This window comes from Dermacentor andersoni, chromosome 3 (genome assembly GCF_023375885.2).
Source record: "Dermacentor andersoni chromosome 3, qqDerAnde1_hic_scaffold, whole genome shotgun sequence".
NCBI lineage: Eukaryota > Metazoa > Arthropoda > Arachnida > Ixodida > Ixodidae > Dermacentor > Dermacentor andersoni.
In genome coordinates, this window is record NC_092816.1 from 169696853 (window position 1) to 169720195 (window position 23343).

Genomic DNA, 23343 nt, shown 5'->3' on the forward strand with positions numbered 1-23343 from the left:
GAAGACCTTCGGAAATGGACGGCGTCGACACACTCGGCAGGCTCATCAACACAAAACTCTATATGCAATGTTCACACAACAATTAACGTTATTCGCCGCCCCTTTTACGAGCTTCAATAGAGACACGTGTTGTACTAATGTATTGTATGGCGATTCCTAGCGTATGCTTTCTTTCTTCCGGCTTATGCACCGCGAGTAGGCGCATCCTCTGCCAGTACTGTGTCTTGCTGATTTGAACGCCATGCGAAACACAGATTCAAAGCGCCTTTTTCTTTTGCTTTTTTTTTGGCAGACAGTTGTCGCGGTTCACAGACACCAGGTATGCAAGCTCGCTTAAATCTCCTTTTTATTTAGCTGTCAAGGATAGTATAGGATTTATGTATAGAGGACTAGGACATCGCAACCGGAGGCGGTTAGGAGTTCAGTAAGGTACTTTTCTTTTTTCCCGCACATCGGCAGCACTTTCCGTGGGGGAAGGCACACTTCGACGGTCGATCACTTGTCACACACATTCCCGAGCACAGCACAGCGGTCATTGCGCTCGTAGTACCATTGCACTGAGTCTTCACAGTGACGCACACACACACACGGCTGATATTATGTGCTTAAAAGCAGATAAGCTTCTAAATATTAAACTAAATTCTCGGGTTTTACGTGCCAACACCACTATCTCATTATGAGGCACGCCGTAGTGGGGGACTCCGGAACAATTTGGACCACCTGGGGTTCTTTAACGTGCACCTAAATCTAAGTACGCGGGTGTGTTTCGCATTTCGCCCCCATCGAAATGCGGCCGCCGTGGCCTGGATTAGATCCCGTAAACTCGTGCTCAGCAGCCCAACACCACAGCCACAAAGCAACCACGGCGGGTCAGCTAAGCTTATTGTGTTCATCGACGGGTAGTTTGGAAGTAAACTAGATCACCGCCCAGACAGACCGGTAAAGAAGGGCGGGGTTCACAGCCAAGCAATTTCGGACGCGTGCTACATGGGGATAAGTCTGTTGCCTTTCTCGTTCTCTCGTTAACATATGAGTGAGAATGAATTCTGGCGCTCCAGTGTTAGTAAGACATTTAATGAAGTGTTCTGCGTTGTTGTTGGCTAAAACAAGCTCCCATCTGGAGAATTACTGTCTTGAGTATCATATTTGTTTTTGGCCATATGGCCCTTGCCTGACAAATTGTGACTTTACACTGTGTGGCGTAGGATTGTACGGCAACACTGCGTAACACTAGGAATGCCTTTGCCAGCTGCGTGACAGTGCCCACAGAAACAGTTCGTGTGTACGTGCGTGTGTGTGTAGGTTCTTATTTTATTTTTTGTCCTTCTCTCTCTCCCCTATCGCATCCCCTTTCCCCTCCCCCAGTACAGGGTAGCCAACCAGAGATAATCTCTGGTTCACCTCCCTGTCTTTCCTTTGCCTTTCTCTCTCTCTCTTGATCCCGTCATGCGCTAGTGACCTTTTTCTGCCGTGGGAAAAAAGCGAAATTCACCTTACCCCAATTCTGATTTACTCTAAACAAGATTAAGTCACAGTTTATCATGTTCTGGAAGGCACTGTTCTAATACACCGCTAAAACGTTCAGACCAAAACATTTAAGATCATTGTAAATTTTGTAGAATTTTAACTTCAGCTTTAAGTATTGATAGATGAGATGCATCCCAATAATTCGTGGAACCACATGAGTATGCAGAACATTTCTGAAATAACTATTGAAAAATTATTAAAGAACGATAGATATGTAGGGACAGGGCTTGGCAACGTTGCAGTCGATTAAGTAAGTCGAAGTTGTTTGGCGTTCGCTACCACGTCACGGTATGGCGGGCACTACAAGTTGAATATACCCCCTGCACAACAGAATTCGAGCTAGCAGAGAAAGGCTATTTGGAAAGCTGCTGAAGTGAATGTTTTATATCTACGTTTACCATCCTGAACTTGGGGAATAAACTGCAGCCTATAGCTAAGGCCACGGCTACATGCCGATTGCGAGAAAGACATTGTACGTCATCAACGTGGAATTCATAGCAATGCCTGCACTATTCAATATACGATGTTTAAAAAATCTGGAGGCACGTATTATTCGAGCGCTGTGCTATGACAACAGACTTATCTCCTCTGGAAATTTTTGCGCACATTGATAGTGAAAAATGAAAACAAAGAGAAGCTAATCAAATTAATCCTAAGCCGTGTAATGCTCGCAAAAACACGAGTTGAAGCGCACTACGCGTGTCCGCTTCCGAAGCTGCACTCACTTCGCCGGCTCACGTGACCAGGGCGGCAAACTTCACCTTCGGGTGGACAGCAGCCGCGCTTCATGAAATTCAGCTTTGTTCATTGCTTTCATGCTATTGGCTTCCATGCCAAGCTCCCAGAAAGCAGCGACAAGCCATTCTTTTTCAGTCACATTGCGGTATCGCCCGGTATTCCCGGTTCGTAAGGAACTTGAAGTTAAATCGATATTTCCATCTAGACTGATTCAAAAAGTGCGTCTGTCTTGATGGCATTCAAGGAAGCTTTTCTATTTAAAGAGTACTGTTTGAAGAACTTCGCTTTTTGATGCCCTTAGGCGCCAATAACGCCGGTCATTTTATATCCGACGTAACCTAAAAGCGATAGTATTAGCTTCGACTGAGGAATCTGTGCTGTCATTCGGGATCGGAATGGAGGCGTGATACCGAGAGTTGTGATCCCATTTTAGCTTTAAGCATCTTAGCTTCAGCTGCGATCCAACCGACGGTTAACCTGAGAGGACGCCCTCGTTACCTCTGCTCGTTGCAATCCAAGCGCGCGCACACACTTTTCCTCACGGAATGTATCCGAGCTCTGAGTGCAGGTTCGTGTTGGACCAGCGGGTGAAGCCTTCCTTGGTGAGTCCGTGTTCCACGCGTATCGTGGTCACATCACCGGCGACGCGGCGCTGCTGCTGACCACCAGCAGCAGCTGCTCCAAGTTCAGAGTCCGACTTGCGCCGAGGCCTTCTGGGTGGGCTCCTGGGAGCGTCAGCAATCCTGTCCTCTTCTTCCTCCAAGAAGGAGTCGGACACGTCACTGCCACCGGCACCACCGTTGCCGCGGCCATTGCGGCTCTTCTTCTTCCTGCGTCGTGGCCTCTGCGGAGCATTCCCCGCGGCTCCATTATTCTTGGAGGGAAATGCGGACCGGAGGTCGTGAAAGCTCCAGGACAGCCGTCGCCGCCGCTTCCGCTTGGGGCGCACGTTCCCGTCAGGACTGAGGCAGACCTCGTCTTGCGACGCGGCGTCCGGATCGTGGACCGTCGTCGTGGTGGCGACCTCCTTTCCGTTGCGGTGCGACCGCATGCGGCTGAACAGCTTGCCCGTCTTGAGCCTGGCGCGCGTCAAAGAGGTCTTCAGGTTGGACAAGAATCCAGGCTTGGACTTGCGCTTGCTGAGCTGCGGCTGCTGCTCCCAGCGTATGACCTTGGCTGTCCGCTGCGGCCTTTGCTGCACGGGCTGGAGAGTGGTAGTGGTGACGCGCGATGAGCCCGAGCAGTTGCTGAGGGAGGCCCAGTCTCGTACGTGGCCGTGCTTGTTAAAGCTGATTATTCCGGGGGTCATGACGCCGCGGCTGATTCCATCGCATTGCGCGACGTCGATTACAACCTTGCCGTTCGGCGGACTGTCACCGCACAGAGAGGCGGTCGTGGACGTGAACGCGTTCTTCATCGTTTTTCCCTGAGCGTCCGGCTGCTGCTTTTCCTCCTTTTGTCCCCGGTGGTACTTAACGGCTGTGAAGTTGCGCTGCTGCTGCTGTTGCACGTGCTGGCTGCGCTCGTGGTGATGGTGATGCACCTGTGCTCGCGTCACGTGTTCGTGACAGTTCTCCGCGCGCCCCTTCACGCGTCCGTCGGTGGAGAACGAGTGCACCACGGAGCTGCGCCGCAACCAGTGTGCCTCCGAGTCGCACTCGCTGCTGAAATTCATCGTCTCCGAGATGGTCATCTGGCCGCGGCTCTGGCACCGGCCGCTGGGCACCAGCGTCCTTCGGCTCGAACTGCACTCGGAGCAGGCGGACGAGAAGTCGCACGAGCAGCAACAGTCCGAGTCGCAGCACTCGTCGTCCTTGGTCATCGTGCCGGCCTCTCGCGTCTGGCAGCACGAGTCCGAGTGATAGCCTGACAACGAGCTGTCCGACGTGCCACTGGGCGGAACGATGGTCGTTACCGCCGAAGTCGTATTCGTTTCACGAGCCTTCACTTGTTCCGGCATGATCACTGGCTCCTTAACGGGAATCCTGGCGGAGTCTTTCAGAAAGTACGTGTAGGAGGTAACGTTGGTCTTTTGCATCGTCACTGCCGCAGGGGCCACGTTCTGGCCGAAGTAGTACGTCGACTGCGGTGGCCTCGGTGGAGGTGGAGGCTCAGGGGGTGCGGCGGGAGCGGCTGGAGCTTCTTCGTGTGTCAGGTCCTCCTTCGAGGCCTTGGCACTTTTCGATTTCGAGGAGAAGTATCCAGTGTCGTTGGTCGGTGTTTGAGCCGACGACGACGACTCGTCGAATGACTCCTGGGGACCGCCTCCGCCGCTGTTCGAGGCAGGCACGACGTTTTGAAAGATGAGGCCGTCTTTGTGGCCGGTCGTTTGCAGGATGACATCCTTAACAAGGGTGTCTTCTGTCGTGACTGTCACATTTCCTGCGGAAGAGTACGACAGCTCAGACGTGACAGGCCTCGGCAGTGCAGCACCGGCGTACTTCTTGGAGAGGTCCCGGTACTTGTAAGAGTTAGACTTCCGGCGTACACGGCGTTTCCTCTCTTCGCTTGCCGATGATTTGGATTCAGTGTCCGTTCGTCGGGAGACTCTTTTGGACGACCTTCGGGGAGATTTGAACCTCCGATCCACCACTTCTTGGTAGTAGCCGCTCGCCGACGCCGTGACCGACGACTGCGGTTCATCTATTGACGATGTCAGCTTTCGGCTGCTCGCGTTTCGCACAGTGTACGAAGACGCCGTGATAGACGTTAGGTCGCTGTAGTCGTCAGGTCGCTTACCACCGGCCACGACCACGGGCGTAGGCCGTGGCCTGTCCAACACTACAACAGTGTCCCTCGCCTCGCCCAACGAGGAGCATATCATTAGCGCGTCTTCGGCTGAGGCACAGATGAATCCATGGCACTCCCACGTCGACGGCGCCGCGACCTGTCGGAAGAGGCAGGCAAACACAGGAGGGTGCGCCAATCCGACGAGAAACCTGCGCTTCGCCGACAGTCCTAGGTACCAGGACCGGTCGACGACGTCCTCCGAGCAAGCCAAGGGCACGAAGGCGGCGCCAATGGAGCGCCTCTTGGCAAGCCGCGCGCTGAACCGGAGGGCGGCCCAAAGCACGATGTTTGCAGCGGGCGTAATCACACGCGTGACGGCCGTCACGGCTCGCCTCGTCTCTGGATCCTCGAGGGCCTCGGCAACCACTAGGCCGTAGTGAGAGACGTCTAGGCGCTGCGTTAGCGCTAGCGGGTGCACGGACCGCTGGCTCTCGCCCTTGCGTCTCGCGGCGCTGTACAGGTCCAGCAGCGGTTGCTGAAGGGCTTTGAGCCCTCGCTGCTTTGACTTGGACTGGAATCGGGTGCATCCCAGGTAGCGCACGAAGAAGCTTCGGCTCGAGTCCTCGGCGGACACGACCTCCTCGCGCCGCTTGAACATCGTCAGTTCCGAGTTGGGCGCGGCCACGCTATCCGGAGCGTGCACGACCATTGGTGCTTAATCCTCTAGTCCCTTTCATGTCCCGCCGGTGTCGTCGCTTTAAGGCACTGGCAAACGCACAGCACTGAGGTAGCACTGAAAACACTGGCCACCTAGCACACATGAAGCGCGCGCGCTTCTCAGGGCCACCAAGCAACGGCCCAGAAGGAGCGCCACAGACCACGAAGTAGAAGATGAGCCGGCGTCGCGACACACAACGGCGGTAATCCTCGTTTCTGCGGCGATTAGCGGCGTGTAGCCCTTGCGCACAAGCAAGGTAGCGGAGTGTCGCGTCTCCCACTTCTCTGGACGAGCGCGTATCGGAAGCGGCGTCGAGCCCGTTCCAAGCCGACGCCGCGCGGTCATGGTGGTCGCATATCCGTCGTCCACCACCTCTTGGCGTTCGCTCTCACTAGCGCGCTAGCGGCTCGCGCGGACGGCGGCTACAGGCGCTGTGGCGGCGACCGTGGGAAGTGCGGTTTCGCCGCGCGGCGATGGAAGGAGCGAGGGCGCGCTCTTTCTCGTCCGAAGGAGAGGAACTGGATTTCTCAGGGCCGCACTCTCTCCGCCGTCGCGTCGAGCGGGCGAAAGTGGTCCGCCCGCTAGGCGGCGTCCTGCCGTTGTTGTGTTGCTGCTTGCCCCGACGTCGAGGACCGCCGCTGGACCGTTTGGGTAACGGCCCGCCGCCACGCCAGGACCACCCACGGCTGTCAGCTAGCGCCTCCGCCGGGGCGCGCAGAATCGCCTTTGATGATCGCCTTTCAAAATACCGTGTTGCGGCGGCCCGTCACGGACGCCGGTGTGTCGAACCGTTGCGAACCGATACGCCGCGTACGCGTTGCAACTTGCCTGCCTTCCCTTTCGCGACCCCTGCTGTGGGAAGGAAGTGGACGCAACTCGTAACGGGACCCCCATTCACACAAATACACCCCCAACCGTACACGGAGGCGACGGCGACGGAACCGCTTTTGACTTTCGCGGTCCTCTTCAATCACCTTTTGTTATTCTTGTTTCTACAGATTTTCTTATAGCAGCCCGTTCTCGACTGCCTGTCAATCGGAGGGCATATCGCGTACGCTATTGGAGAGATGTCCAGTCCAACGGAATGATCCGTGGTGCTTGTTCGAAAGGTGAGCCACCGACGAAGTTTCGATGCAGACGGGCGCGGCCTTCCTTTGAACTTGCATCCGTGCATAGGGAAGATATTTGTAGCGGGACGCTGGTAACTGTCGATGCGCGGCCTCGTGACGGCGGTTCTCGCGCCTAACGCTGAGGACGGCTTTTATCAGTCGCCGGTGGTGTCGCTCTTGTATACAGAAAAAAAAAAAGAACGTGAGATGTCCCTTCGCGCGCTTCCGCGTTCTTCACGCAGACTGGTCTACGGCCTCGACACATTCAATTGCGCATTTTGTTGTCGTCTCTGACAAGATGATAATTCTGCAGGGCCGATGACCTTTGAAGTGGCTTTTATTATTTTTCGTGTGCCATCATGGATGTTGGAGAATTTTCGGCATAGAAGCTGCAGAGCCGCGAGAACGAGTTTGATAACAGTATACTCAATGAAGGACGCTACAAGACGCCGTCCCTGCACTGAGCACCAGTCCCTGCTTGAAACTCTCAAGAGGTTTTGTTCGTTCAGGTTCCCTTCCGAGCTCACGAAATTGGTGGACGTGTCGTCAATTAATGTCGAGAAATTTAATCGACGCTTCAATCCCGTGGTAAGTGCTATGCACGTATCTGTTCAGTTAACCTTAGCTCCAGGCACTTCCTTTTTATTAGATGATTGAAGGGGTTCAATAAAAAAGAAAAACACACGCACAAAACAGCGTTCAGCGTGGGAGAGTATCCCTGTACGAATCTCATAACGTGGGAGACAGTCCATATCACCGGTTCTTTCTTATCAGCATCACTCATAGCACCGGATATCACGTATGGGTATCTTATGGGCCATAGTACAAGGAAGCACGAGCTGCCACAGCTATCATCCTCTGCCGCCGGATGTCCCATGGCAAGTTACCGTCCTGAGCGCGTTCTTCCTACCACCAGTGATCCTGAAATACGGGCAAACAATCCTCACAGGCAGCTCGAAGGTGAAGGTATGTCTCAAAGGGGAGCACATATCATTTACCCTACTCAGCTTTAACTTGGGACTTTACCATTAAGTCCAGAATGCATAATTCAGGTGTTGCAACTTCGCCTCACTTCATGTTGCAGCGTAAGAATGAAATCCGGAGTAATTTACACGCCCGTGCCATTATTAAACGCCCGTGCCAATGTGTCTATCAAGCACACTGATTACAACACATTGCCATTTTTAGACTATAACTTGCATATTGTTGTCTGCATCCCGACACTTGATATTTACCGGCAGTAATTGGCATATTTACCGATGGTCGAGGACAATCAACATCAACCTATTTGACACTGCAGGAATTTAAAGCTTGGAACCGCAACTTAGTAGTATTGAAAATTGCGGTGCTCAGCGTCATCAATGGAATTGCTCAACGAAAGAAAATGTGAAAAATTTTCGGTGGTTGACCCTCTGCTGTGCTATGTCAAGCCTTAGAGAGCATGGCGAGGCTAGTCACACAAAATGCCCTTGGGTCAAGACCACTGCCAAAACAAGCACACGATTCTGCTGATTTAAAACAATAATTTTTTGGGGGAGAAAAACGCGCTTAATATTGTACATTTTGTGAAACAATGACAGTGTAGCTTGCATCACCGTTGCATAAATACATCACGCTGACGTAGCCACGAGTTTCAAATTGTAGCAAAATTACGAGTAGAAATCATATGGTTAGGGCTGCCATGAATTGTCTGAGCTCACTACGAACCATGTATGCAATTTTTAATCGTGTTATACTCTGTGTAGTCTCAAGGCCTGGTAACGAGCAAACACAATAATACGCAAATGCTATGGATTTCAGCGGCTGAGGACGAGCTTGATTACCGCCTGCGGAGGCAACATTCCGGTGAGCACAGGAAGCAATGAAAGCTCGTTGCCGAAATTTTTATGCGCCTTGAGAAACCGCAAATAGTGGACAAAGTTAACCCAGCATGCTCCAATACTACGTGCATCATGGCCGCGTGTAATTTTGATCATTTAGGCCAAATCGATCAATTAATAAATCGAGAAATTAATGAATCAGAAATTGCTGACCTTACTCATTTAATCGTAGGCAGCGGTATTCAAACTTTCTCCCTCAATCGGTTTGGTCGCTATCTGCTTCTTGCCTTCCAGTCCACCGCATACACATCTAGAGGATTGGGCCAATTTGAGATACAGGCTCACGGGATACAGATATTAGTTCCCGAGTTCGAGATAATGGCCATACTGCCTACCACTATACAGCACAGCAACGTCATTCAGTACGAATCAGTAGCTGTGAACAATCGGCAATGCTTTCTTCTTTTCCTAGAAACACGGGCTACCGGTCGAGTGAGAATGTCAGATTCCGAATGATTGCGGGCATGCATGACTGCTCGAATTCCCACTGTGGCATGCTTGTTGCCTCCGCCATTGACGGTGCGGGTAGTCGCGATTGCTGAGTAGACCCAGAATCGCCGAACGTCCAAATTATCCCTGCAGCACGGTTCTGGGCTTCGCCACTGGCTGAAGAAGTTTCACCGAGGTCCTTGGCCGAAAATCATATAACCGAAGCCACTTATCCCTACCCTCCTATAATTTTCTTTAGTTTCGCAGCTTTAGATTCGAGCTTATCGACGAATCCCCCAAACACAAATTTCTGCACGCTTACGTCCTGTGCTACCACCGGCCACGGTGACCCTTCGCTCGCTTGTTTTCGTTCTCTTTACCTTTCCTTTGTCCAAAGTAGCCAGATGTGGACCTTTACCTCGGACCGATTTCTCTCCCTTTTCTCAAATAAACTCTTGCTCTCTTGATGGCTTTAAACGTACTTGCAATTTAAATTGATTCGTTGGCACCTATAAAACAAACTTATCCGCTCCTTCCTTCCTCTTCCACACTCCACTCCACATTCCAGACTCGCGCCATATTGGCTCAGTTCGGACGCGCTTCTTCGCCAAACGCCAGGCACTCTCCAAGTATTGACAAAACACACCGTATTTTTTTCTAACGCAGCTCACGCACTCTGCCACTGCATTCCATGACACATTCGGCGACCTCGAGCATCGTTTTGGTGCCCTCCTGCTCCTCTCTTGCCGTCGAAAGGAGGAACGACAAATTTCCGCATGCCGTCTCGCTGATCGCAGTCTTCGAGTCACAAAAATCTCCCCCCCCTCCCCCCCCCCTTTGGTTGCGGCTTGTTCTTAACCGTGTGGTGATCGCATGCAGCTACACAGGAAACGAGGAAGTCGAACGTTGTGGTCTAAGTACGGGGCAGGCGTTCCTTGCCGTCGGTCCAGGACGATAACGGTTGTTTCTCGTCAACCACCTATGTCGCCTATACAGTAATAAAAAAAAAAAACGCCATTGAGCATAACTTTACGGTTGGTATACTGCCGGGGACACTGGTGCACAGCCTAACAGCTGCTTTAGGAGCGAGACAAAATACAAAGTTGCGACCTTGTATTATCCGCGATAAGACGGGAGATTCCCGAAGAAACGCCGTGTCTATATACGGTATTTCTTCGAGCTGCCAAGCGAACAACTTTTGCCAATCGAGATAGAGCTCGGCTGAGAAAAAAAACAAAAAAACTACAGACATCTGTGACATTCTAGCAGAGCGCTCTCTTGCGGAGGATGCCCGAGAACGAGTTTGGAAGGAAGAAAAAGAAGAGAACAAAAATGGTAGACGCGGCGTAGCTTTGCATCTCCAATGAGCCTGACCCCACCGCGGTTGTGTCCGTTTTCTTTGCGGTCGCATCGAACACGCGCTGCTGATCATTCGCAGAGATAGCCGCGTGGCCAGCCTGCTACGGCGTTCGAAAAGCGGCCTGTCGCAAGTCGCAGCGGAAGTACGGAGCGTGTGGCACGCGGTCTGGCGGATGCGTGATCGGAGACACGAACGCCGCCGCGCTTAACCCTCCTGGTGCCAGCGGCATGCATACAAGAGAGAGAGAGAGAGAGAGGAAAGGCAGGGAGGTTAGGGAAGTTAACCAGACGCACGTCCGGTTTGCTACCCTGCACTGGGGGAAGGGGTATGGAGACGAAGAGAGAGAGAGAGCGCGAGCAAATACGGGCACGCACCATGACATCATTCTGCGGCGCAGCAGATCGCAGAACTGGCCTAGAAGGAACTTGGGAAAACTCCTGTGCAGATTTGGTCGACGGAGGTGTTTAGCCCATCAATAGATGACGCGTGTGGAGAGGAAGGAAGACAAGAACACAAGGCCTTCAGCAAGTCTTGAACATTGTGATTCGCTGGGACTACATTGTGCCACTGGAGCGAGTCTGGTCAAAGAGCTTCAGGTGCTGTCTGCGACAAAAAATAAATCGAATGTTCCTTTAGTAAAGTTTTCGAACAAGAATAAAGTCACATAATTAAATAGAATTTTCGGCGCTTTCAGGCATACGTTAAAACACAGAAAGAAGGTGGTACATTATCAGAAGGAACGAGTAAGCTTTATTTAGAAAATATTACTCTGCGTGCTATACTTGTTGGGCTGCGGAAGGGTGGGAAGAATATAGGGAACAATAGTAGATAAGTATTTGTGCTCATATTAAAAGTAATTGTTCTATCCGTCGACCTTTAGGCTGCAATGGTCGACGAGAGTAAAAGCCAAAGCAAGTGAAGAAATTCTCGACGTAAGAATTCAAAAAGAAGAAATAAAGAACACATTAGCAGACACCCTTAAGAGGAAGCTTTAGCTCAGGCCCAACTCTGACGCGGCCTATTCAAATACATGTAAAACGCAAAAACGCTTTCCTGAGAGAACCCCTGCACCGATTCATATGAAATTTGTTGCATTTGAGAGGGAAAGGTAAATTTTAGTGACTGTTGAAAGCGGAATTGCGATTTAGGGCCTGAATATTATTTTTAAAAATTTCAGAACTTTCAAAGTTCGAAAGAAATAGAAGGACGAATTTATAAATTAATGGCTCTCCGTCAAAAGCAGATATCGCGGTTTTGCAAACGGCATCCCTTAGACCATTCAAAGCGGACAAAGTTGTAATGTCAATTTATGTCTTACGTGAATTTGTTAGGTTGTGTAGAAGGGTTCTGCAAAAGCTGTAATTCTATATTACCAAATTTTTCAAGATTTATGTGTAAGATATCAATTTTGTCCGCCTTAGATGAACTATTATATGCAATTCCCAGAATTTCGATATCATGTTTCATTGTTGAGTTACAGAGTTGTAAACTTGATAGTTTCGTATTCAGAAAATTTTCGATTTTCCCATTTTTTAATAAAACCTTGACGACCTGAATAAAAAAGTTTGAAACCAACAGTCACTAGATTTTAATTTTTCTTTTAAATGCAAGAGTCAAATTTGGTCCAATGATTGCAGAGAAAAACGAATTCTCCTTCTACATGTATTTAGATAGGAGCACCCGAGCTAAAGCTTCCTCTTAACAGTGCTGATGCAATAATGACAGTAACAAGGAGTTTAAGCTCGCGCTCTTTTGTCGGCAATGATGACGACGCTACCGATACATTCGAGAGCACACTTCTGTACAGCCGTGATCATCAGGCGTGTTGTGCCACGACGATTTGGCGATGATGACGGCAGTGCTTTCTCACGAGCACAGGCTGACACGGATAAAGAAAATCCACCTCAGCAGAGCCTTTCTTCCTCATACAATTTGCTGAATTTCCGGTAAGCAACATGTTTTCGAATGCGGACGCATTCACTGGTGACAAATGCGGGGGTCTGCTGATTGTATCGTGACTTATGGATGATAGAGCAAACCATAAGGCGCCACCATTATTAGAACTTCGGCGAGAAAAATAAAGTAGATGTATTAACAATCTCACACCCACAAGCCAACTTTTACTGCAACAGCACAAAACTGCTCGAAACTGCGTTTGCATTGCCCATCCGTTCGTACCGTCGATCAATGGTCCTATCCGTCCGCTTATACTGTTATCATAACGACAACCGTTACCGTCACCGACGATAGAACGATGCTTATTTTGCGTCGTCAGACCACCTCGTCACAGCGTGAACAAAAATAAGACCTCTCCACAACAACTTCCACGGGGACTTCAACCCATGCCAGTGAAGCAATGTGAATTTGGAATAGAGCCCGCCAAACCACTGTGCTGTCGCGAAAAAATATAGCGCAGGGAAATCAGTGAGCAGTCTTGCTCTCCAAGCATACCCTAAAGTAGCAGCATCTGCGAATTTATTTCGGAGGCCTGAACGAGCGATACTGTAGTGGACCATGCTTACATTATGTGCGACGCAGAAATTCTTCTTTACAAGATGGCGGCGTGTTTGCATGCAATTGTTGGTTGTCATGCTCGTGAAAAAAAAAAAAAGCATCGGCAAGAAAAAGGTGGCGTACGTGACACTGATAACGGAAAGCCTCAAAGATGGCCCATATCCACAATAGAGGTTGCACTGAGAATAATGTTGTTTGAAAACAACGCCGAAAGCATGTACAACGTTATGCCAACAAGGACATCGCAGCTACGCTACGTATAGATGGCATTGCGTCGTTTTCTTCGGGACATCAGTTGCATAGTAGAAGCTTTGGCCTGTGAATCTATTCAAAGGTGTCGGGCAGAATGTTGAATATCAGTCAGCAGCCCATAAAAGCACGAAGCTTTTAGAAAGACGGCCTCCTCACATCTGGCGGAAATATTTATTTACATAAACACTGACATGAAAGGTGTAAGGAGGCTTCAAACTTGAAACTCATCAGAAATGTTGTGTCGTTGGGCGGAATAAGGGCACAAAGAAATCAAGTGTACAGCACGGGTGTTCACTTACAGCTGGAGCCTGGTGGATAGTTTCCAAGGAAGCGGAGGGGTCAGGTGTCTGAAACGCTTGGTTATCCCTTCCAGTCTGTTAGTAGCCGTGGGAGGTTCGCTGCTAAAGAAGCTGAAAATGGCGCCCGCTACAACCACACAGGAAAAGCGCAAGCCCAAAAAACCTTGTGGTAATGCCATACATGAATTCAGTTTCGCACAAACCGAAGAAAATCGAACGTAAGCATGGGGTGGACGTTGTTTTCACAGCCTCTTGTAAGATCTCGACATTGTGCTCCCTACTTCGTGATCATAGCAAAAAAAAAAAAAGAAAGCGCAAAACATGGATGTGGGAAGAGGCATGTAAAGCCCTTTGTCGCTTGTGCCACCGAGTTCGTCTACAAGATTTCGGTACGCTGCGGCGTAGTTTACATTCACCAAAGAGGTCGATACATAAACGACCGCCTCAAGGAGCACTGATCGTCTTTGAAGGATGTAGCGGGTGGTATGCACTTATCTGCGCACATCAAAGGTTGCGGTTGCACTTCGCTCTTTCGTGGTCGCACAAAATTTTCAGTAGCTTCTCACAAAGAACAAAGAAACACTCTCCTGGCAGCCGCAGCCCCTCGCATGCTCTTTATTAACATGTGGCTCCTCTCTCCTACATTTCACTGGCTGCGGCTTTCATCCCTTGTGGGCATAGGCTACCTACATTTCTTTTGTCACTGTACGGAGAAATGGTATGAAGCTCTGTGTGCTTGCAGTTAATTGCACTGTTCATGAAGGCTGGACCCCGGCTGGACTGTCAAAATTAAATGTGTGTTTTCGCTTTCCTACGTACGCCTGGTCTTCTTTCAATATATATATATATATATATATATATATATATATATATATATATATATATATATATATATATATATATATAGAGAGAGAGAGAGAGAGAGAGAGAGAGAGAGAGAGAGAGAGAGAGATGCATTCAATTCTAACATTAAATTGAGTTTTTATACGACTGCATCCTTCCTCTATAACAAATCGCCCTGTAACCGCTGCGTTCCTGTCCAGTTGCCCGGAGTGGCGAAACGCAATTATTTGAGGAATAATCAGGCACACAAAATGAATAAAAAAACAGTCTCCGTGTCGCCCGAAAGGCGAAGCATCCATTGCGATAGCAAATTAGCAGACATCTTTACGAAGGAAGGGCAGTACCTTTATCGGTCATATAAGTATAACATTCGCTTACTAACTAAATTAACAAGCATGGTGCCGCGCGCACACAGACAAACAATAAACACATCTCACTTGATGAGCGCAGACACTCGCTGTGAAAACGGTGGCATGAGGAAGAGCGGCAGCAGCACTGAGCGAATTCACAGTCGTGCTGCCTCTCACTTCAGCACGAACTAATCCGCAAGAACACAGCGCACATGAAGCTATGAGCCCCCGGTGCACTTAGACTCTGTACTCGTCATCATCGCAGATCGCTTTAAAGGGCTCCTCACCAGGCCACAGAGCAAATTTCGCTCATACACTGCATGTTGTTACACGTCCTCTAGGGAGCGTTCTGCAACAAGCAATTTTCCAATCGGCTCATCAATAGCCGAGTTAGCGATATTTCAGTGCCGCGAACCCATGATTTTAGAAGGCGGGCTGCACTGCCAAGCAAGTCACTCTCTCCACTCGCCCCGCCTAGCCTACGGAAGCGAAATTCCTTCCCTGCGTTCTCCCATACCGGACATCGAGGATCGCGTGACGCATACGTCACCGGCCCCGCCTTCATTTTTTCCCCTCGCTTAATTTTTTTAGTCGCTACGCACTTCCGCTGAGAGCGTCGCGCGCAAGCTGTTGTCTCGCTCGCGCAGCGCACGATTTTTCGCGCTGAGCACAAGGACACATGACTAGGGGTATAATTCAGTGCTGCACGAATACTGAGGCAGAACAAGCGGATTGCAACGCATGATCACGCGCTGGAATACGGTGGAAAATGGCATAGTTTCGGTACCTGCGCACGTGACCGGACGACCGTGGAAGCGCACACGCAGACATTCCGTTTGTGTGTTTTATTATTTCTCTAAACTTCGATTCGTCAATTCAAGCAGCAGATCACACAAATAACAGATGGCGCCTTGAATAATTGTCCAAATCGCGTGTCACCACGGGCGACGTCACACTGCGGAGCCGAGTACGTATGCGCAGGGACGCGAGTACGTCACCGTCCGGCTTGGAGCGGGGTCGCCGCGAGAGAAAGGGAAAACGGCATTCCGATTAAGATTTCAGACCTTTCCGCGGCGCGTAGCCATGTAATTCTTTGCAAATACGATCGTTGGGGTGCATTGTGTGCTCTGCGCTTGTACGCTCAAAATGGCCAGAGCTGCTGAGGGGCCCTTTAAACATAGGGCCCGCGCGGCCATGCCATACGCACCAGCCGCTGAAGTAGAACGCCCACTCTCTCTCTCTCCCCCTCCCAGCGTTTCGACCACGACGGCCGACAGTGCGCTTCCTCTCCGCTTTCCACCCTTGCGCACCCAAGATTGGGCCGCCATCGTCGGCTCACCCTCGCAGGTTTTCATTCGCACATTCAGCCTAAGGCTCGCGGCGATGATGTTACAGCCCTTGGGCTTAACCGATGCAATGCGACAGTGACGGCAGAAATACGCCTGGAGTGTACATATAATTGCTATCGCAATAAAAACATCCAAAGCAGATGCTGGTTTCACCACTGCATGGCAGAGGATAATGATGTCGCAGTGAGTTCAGAGCCGAAGGAATTGGTGAAGTCGGATGTGTTTTTTTTTGCTTTTTCATGCGGATTTGTCATTTGACCGTACCTTTTTGCCTAGCAACAGCCGACTATACGTACTGGCATAGGATAATTTGGTCGGTCTTGTTTCTATGAATGCCATCATGCTAGACAATTCTTGGCCTCGTCGGAGGGACGCTACAATAGCGGTACGGGACATTATACCATTTCTGCTGAATACTGCACTGGACTCCAGATTAAATGTGCTGCTGTGTTGACAACCAGTATTCATAGCACCACTACTCTTGTCATCATCATCATCATCATCATCAGCAGCAGCAGCAGCAGCAGCAGCAGCAGCAGCAGCAGCAGCAGCAGCAGCAGCAGCAGCAGCAGCAGCAGCAGCAGCAGCAGCAGCAGCAGCACCAGACATCCCTCTTCTGTGCCCCTTCCCGCCTTCTCTGGTACAGAGTAGCCGAAAAGAGAGCACAACCTAGGGCCGACCTATGTTCCATTTTATCGACTTTCCGATTTTAAGAAATATTGTAATTATTTCAACAGTCACACATATTATATTTGTTATTTTAATTACAATTCTTTAAATACATTTTTTTTAGAAAACGCCTTTAAAAACGATTGGATAGTGTGCATCGTTTACTCCGTTTGGGCTCCACTCTCTTACTTTTGTATTCGCTTATCCCTTCCCCCGTGCAGGGTAGCCAACCAGAACTATCTCTGCTTAGCCTGCCGACCATTTTATGCAACCTTTCTCGGTCCCTAAATTTGCAAATATAAAATTATTTGCGCTCTTTCATTTGGTCGCTCATCGGAGCGTGAATCGATCAAACCGCCGCTCAATGATACCCGGAGTTCTAAGCGGAGTTTCCGAAAGGGCATGGCAAAAGAACTCCTTCCCGGGCAGCTGTGACACGCTAGGCAATTTCCCCTGACAGACGCGCAAAACGACGTCTTGTGGCCCCGTAAGACTGCGCTTTAAGCTAAGGTTTCCGGCAAACGCCATGTAGGCTTTCGCGACTCGCGCCACGGTCTTCGAACGCCAGGCGCTCGGACAGGAAATAAACCGGCCGGGCCTCCGATCGCCGGACGCGAGAGCGGCGTTAACCTCGCCGAGACCGGCCCCGTTTCATTAGCTCGCCTTGGTAATGCGGCGGCGGAAGTCGTTAATTGGCCGATCCGCCCTCTCCCTGCATTTCGCGTGTTCCAAGTGCAAAGCGCCGGTCTCCACACACTGGCGTCATTCGGAACACGTATGGGTGGCTGCCCGACCGTGCGTGGATATATATGGGTATACGCGCCGCTGATTAACGACGCAGGAACGCTCCGCGGCTGACCTTGCTCGGCTTCTTCGAGCTCGCGGAACTTTTCCGGTTCCGCGGCATTGTTTGCTCGGGGGAGGGGCGCAAGGATCTCGCGCGTTGCCGGGTGGGACGCGTGTATACACACACAAATAAAGGGTTGTGGGGGTGGCTCCCACGCTAACGTGCAGATCCGATGTAAATCACGCGTCATTGGGGGGCTGAAGGCGTTTTCTTTTTGAAGGCAAAAAGAACGCCGCATGGCGCGACCGAGCTGCTCAATATCCACGACACGAGGACGACGATTTGCGAGTAGGAGGCGCGGAAACAAAGGATGATTGAGAGTGGCAGCTGCGATAAATCTGCGATCAAAGTGACTGTCTCGAGCTTTCAAAACGCACTCCGTCTGGGACTAGGCGTCTGCATAGGATAGAAGGTAACAACAACAAAAAAAGAATATGCACGCCACTTTTCAACAGTGGACTCGCGAAAAATAAGAAGAAAGGAAGAGGCGTCAAGCTTTGCAGTTTATTCTCTGTCTACGCTAACAGAAAGCGGCGCGCCATGAAGAGTCAACCACGAAAGAAGAAGAAGCTGTCTGCAATGTGTACCTAATGGTACGCACTCACGGAATTCGGTTCCGGGGTTTTACGTGCCAAAACCACGATTTGATTATGAGGCACGCCGTGGTGGGGGACTCCGGATTCATTTTGACGACCAAAGGATCTTTAACTTGCCCCCAATGCACGGTACACGGGCACATTTTTTTACACTTTTCCCCCATCGTAAAGAGGCCGCCGCGGCCGGGATTCGATCCCGCGACCTCGCGCTTAACTGCGCAACACGTTATATAGCCGCTAAGTCACCACCACGGCGGGTGTTCCAAATCATGGCAACACTGTATTCTTCTCTAACCAGATTTGTTGAACGGAGACTGTAATCCATAAAAAAAAAAAATTACTTCGTTCGCACGATTCGTTCTCTAGGTTAAGTGACCCTTCTTTGTTTCTCGCTTTATGCGACTACTTATCACGTTCAGTGCAATGCACAATTTGCTGTCTTGAGGGCAGCTGAAACGAGAGGAAGCCTTCAAAAGAAAGAGAAACTGGTTTGCGGCCCATGTTACCTGACAACTCAGTTTTCTATTCCAGAAACTCCTTTCTGTATTTACCGCCTGCTGGCGTCATATGGCCAGTAACAGAGGGTGCAGTGGTGTTTACGGCCTACTACACATATAGAGGTCCTATAACTTCTCCAGACCCTGTGTCGCTGCCCACTCGTGGAGAAGAGGAGGAGGAGGAGGAAAAACTTTTTTGCGGCCCTGCGCAAAGTGTTGACACTTGCCTGGCTAGTCCCATGTTGTGACCGGGAGGTCAAGCCTCCTGACCCTATCACGGGCTGACTGGACAGCCAGGACTAGAGGGATGTGTTCGTGGGATGAAATCCTTCCTGAAAACCGATTCCGTGAAATATCAGGGCGAAGCGACCCACACTGGCAGAGCATATGTTCAAGCGTGCATATGTTCTTCTTGCATGGTTTGCATATAATATTCATGTCTGCAACGTCATACCATTCCTTCATTTGTGCAGGTGAATAAGAGGACTGTGTTTGTAATTGCCTAAGTGTAACTGCTTGTGCTCTGCCTAGCCTATAGTGAGAAGGTGCAAGCTTCCTCCTTCCCATGCAGTAATGTTTTGTAACTTCGTCGTATGTCATGAGCGTATCTCTCTGTAGGTTCTCCAATCCAGCAGAATGAAAGCCATATGTGAAAGGGGCCCGGTCTGTAAGTTCGCGGGAGACGCTGTTGGCTGATTCATGTGGAATGACGGGAATGTCATCAAGCGAACCAAGGTGCGACGGGAACCAATCAATGTAATGTGTAACATTTGCGGGCGACAGCTTTCATCATTTCCGTAGTTAAATCAGGAATGATGAGTTAAAATAATGCGGTGCAACATAAACCTAGATGCAGGTGACACCATAAGTCAAGCGTGTACTAATTTTGTCAAAAATTCATACTATCTGTGAGACGCACTGCTGCATCGTCACCGATGACGAAACATGAATGTGTTGCACATTTCAAATGCCACCAGCTTACCTGGCAATACAGGATGAAAAGGAAAGGCGAGAAACCACCGAGTGATGTTAAATCTGTGTATCTATGTTTAGGGATCGAGAGGTGCTTTCATGTGAACGATGTGGCGAAGATTACTCCCTATCCACATTTATGGAGGTGCTCGTACGAGCATCTGCCCGTGCAACTCGATCAAGCAAGTGTATTTACAGAATCGCGACCCACTGGTTGATATTAATAAGATACTTTAAGAGGTATTGTGTCTCTTGACTTTTGTCCGGTAGCATGAATGAATATGGGCGCAACCACGACCCTCTTGCAACGATTGATAGACACACAACGTTCCAGCGACAGCCTGTCCTCTTATATGCACTCTGTCTTGTCGGCTCCTTCTCGCGTTTTCGTCCGACGCGCTGCTTCAGCATGGGCAGGACAGAACGAGATAATGGGAGAACCACCAAGCTATCTTAATATCGACAGGCACGTGAAGCATAGCCTATTCGTTATCACATAGAAACTCTGCCCGAAACAATGCAATTTCGGGATAGTAATGGAAAGCCTAATGAAACTGCGAGGGAGAATAGTAAAAGACGACTGGAATACTGGTGGCATAAACGGAGGCAGCATAAAAAATAGATTTTGGAGCAGGGACTTTCTTTGAGGGGGAATCATTTGTTAAAAGGAATCGTGCGTCCTGTAGACCGAAAATCGGCGCAAAAGAAAGGTAAGGGGGCTGACCTTGGTGGCAGGTGCCGCCACCCAGTCGCAAGGGGGATGCTAATAGTATCCATCCATCCATGTCGTCGCAACAACCGTCTAGTGTACAGAATGAACATCCGCACCACGAGGAACGAAGGGCAGGTAGGAGTTAGCACATTCAAAAGAAATAATCTTGGCGAAGACGGGCAACACTCTGCACCTTGCATGCTAAGATTCCTGGTCTCACATAAAATCAGCCGTAAGTGAGTCGTGGCCTCAGGTAACGAGCTACGACGCGAATTCCTAAGAACAGCGGTCACCTGTTTAACTCAACGCGTGCGTAGCAATGCGAAAATGCGACCAAAGAACACGTACGAAGGACCGGAAGGTTCAGAGGCGCCTTACAAACTCATGTAGTGACGGAAGCTCCTTTCTTCGTCATCGGTGGGAAAGTAGCCCATGGGCGCGTTGATTCCGGAGTAGGTGGAAAAGGGAGTCACGCCCTGAAAACACTTCCCCGAAACGTGACCTCCAGCAGCGTTGCAGAGACAAAGGAATTGTCTCAGGCTTCGTGAAGGATTGATTAAGGCCTCCTGCTCCTCGGGACTGGCTGTCATTCAGCCGCACTCCCTCCCTCCTTCCAAAAAGAAAGCGGGGGGGGGGGGGGGGCGGGTTGTTTCACGCTAACGCGGCCTAACCAGGCACCACTGGAACAGCGAATGCGAATAAGCCGGCCAGCCGGTGCGTTACCGTCGGTTGGGCAACCCGTACAGCGACGCCGAAACGCAGCGACCGCGCTGGGCCGCCCGCGCCGGCATATTTTCGCGTCGGCCCTTTTTTTGTGTGTGTCTCATTGTCCACCTCTTTCGCTGGCCCGGCCGCGCGTCCGTCCGGCGCGCCGTTATCGGGTCAAGGGAAGGACGCATTTCACGTTGGGACCACACCAGCAGAGAACGCGCGCCGTTATTTCTCCTCACTCTATATACGCCGGGTACACACGTATCTACCTATTTATAATAGGCGTGCACAAACGGCTCGGCCCGGGACATTCCGGAGTGCATTCCTCGTTCGGCTGCAGCAGCGCGGGTGCGAGGGAGTCGCCGCTTGCGGCTCCGCGGCAAAGCTGGAGGGGGGGGGGGGGGGTCCACCAGCCGAGGCCCACAATTAAGGCGTTCCCTTCGAGTGGCGCGGTTGACAAGGCGGCCGAAAAGGGGGGAAACGAAAGCAAGGCCCGCGCTCGTCAAACAACGCGCCGCTCAGGCCTTCGCCGACCAAGCGAGCGAGCGTCGACGTTCAAGCGATACGTACCCCGAGCCTTGTCTCTCTCTTCTATTGCAGGTCGCGGATTGCCAGCGAATGAGTACGATCTATAAGCTTGCACTTCGTCGAACGAGGCTGTCGCCACTGTACGGGTGCACCCAATTACGAACGCGTCAACCCTGTTTCTCGTGCCACGCACGCGCGGAAGCGACAACGAGAAGCCGTCGGACGGCTGCATGTCCCTCGGTGATTAAGAACATGCGCACGGCAGGAAAGGCCATTTGTTTACAACGTGCCGCAATTCCCTCGCAGGTAGAAAGGGCGGCGTGGAATGTAAAACTGCGGTGACTAGCTAATCCTGGTGCCTAATTATTCTCTTTAGTTTGACCTATTTGAACGATTCACGCACGGGCATCTTTTGTTTCCGACGATGTTTGCAAAAAAAAAAAATTAATAAAGAGCCTTGTTTTGTTTCCAAGTAGCTTCCAACGCAAACGCGTAATGATTTCAGCATGAAGAACCACCTTAAGCCTCAGGGCTACATTATCATCACCACAGACTGTAGGACGTCCTCTTTCGCATTTGATAGTCAGTAGTAGTGACTTGTATTACTTGAGCTAGTTAATTTCAATGTCTTCTGTATTCTTCCGTAAATAAGTATATCTGACCAAATTAACTTTCTGCAATTGTCCCAGTGGAATTCACAGCAATATACTTGACTAGCTATACTGTCTTCAAGTTCATCATAAGACTGATGACGTTCTCTGTCGTTCATGGTAAGTCAGGCTCAGAATCGCTCATAATTAAGAAAGCTGTCTTCTACGAACGGCAGCTTGATGCGATATTTAAAAAAAAGATCTGTGGTTTTACGTGCCGAAATGAAAACATAATTATGAAGCACGCCGTAGTGGCTTACTTTGGAATAGTTTTGACGGGGTGCCGTTCTCGACGTTCGTTGAAACTTAAGAAAACAGGCATGTTTGCATTCCTGTCTTGTAGTGAAATGCGGCTGCCACGGCCTGGATCGAACCCGCGACCTCCAGCTGAGCAGCAAGGCCACATGTGGACACCAAGCCAGCGCTACGGCTGGAACCTTGGCGCGCAGTAACTCGTTTACGCACACGTCGCATCCAAACGCTCGCCTCCTCTCTCTATAGTTCTCGATTCCTAACGCAGAACAGAAGCGCCACCATGGGGCGAGGCAACGCTTGCGGACTGGGAGAGCGACTTCGTACGTGAAGGCTGAGAACATGCGGACGTGCTGCAGAACGTGCAACGTCAGCGAGACGAGACAGTTCTGCTGCCGGCCTCGGCGCAGTGCATGATTTCTTTTTCGCCCAAATTTTGGTTTTCCGAAGTCGCCTGCAGCCTACAGGATATGCCGGCTGAGCTGGATACAGGATAAGTTCTTCAAACTAATTATTTGAAGAAGCGGGCGTTGTGAGCTTGTGCTACAAAGCCGCATGCTCATGTAGCTAACAGAAAAACTTGCTCTAATGAAAAAAAAAAGAAGGTTCCTGTTTATTTAAGGGAACAGTGAAATCGCCGGTTTATTTCCGCGCAGTAGTGAAAACCAACCTGGCCCGGGGAACCTCAGAAACTAGCACCAGTTTAAAGATATCGGTCAACGACAACGTGCTGTTATATGTATTGACCGCTACAATTCCTGCAACCTACACACCTAGGTCAGGCTACAGGAGCGTGTTGCGTAATGAAGGG

The 23343-nt window shown here is 50.3% G+C and overlaps 1 protein-coding gene across 1 annotated transcript; it reads right to left on the reverse strand.

Moving 5' to 3' along the window:
- Positions 1 to 328: 328 nt before the first annotated feature.
- LOC126524474 (uncharacterized) lies at positions 329 to 5986 on the reverse strand. Its single transcript, XM_050172786.3, has one exon. The coding sequence runs from the start codon at positions 5702 to 5704 to the stop codon at positions 2804 to 2806; it is 2901 nt and encodes a 966-aa protein (XP_050028743.1). The 5' UTR covers positions 5705 to 5986; the 3' UTR covers positions 329 to 2803.
- Positions 5987 to 23343: the final 17357 nt, after the last annotated feature.

Coding starts and splice junctions, on each gene's coding strand:
- LOC126524474 (XM_050172786.3), bottom strand. CDS start 5,704: ATGGTCGTGCACGCTCCGGATAGCGTGGCCGCGCCCAACTCGGAACTG.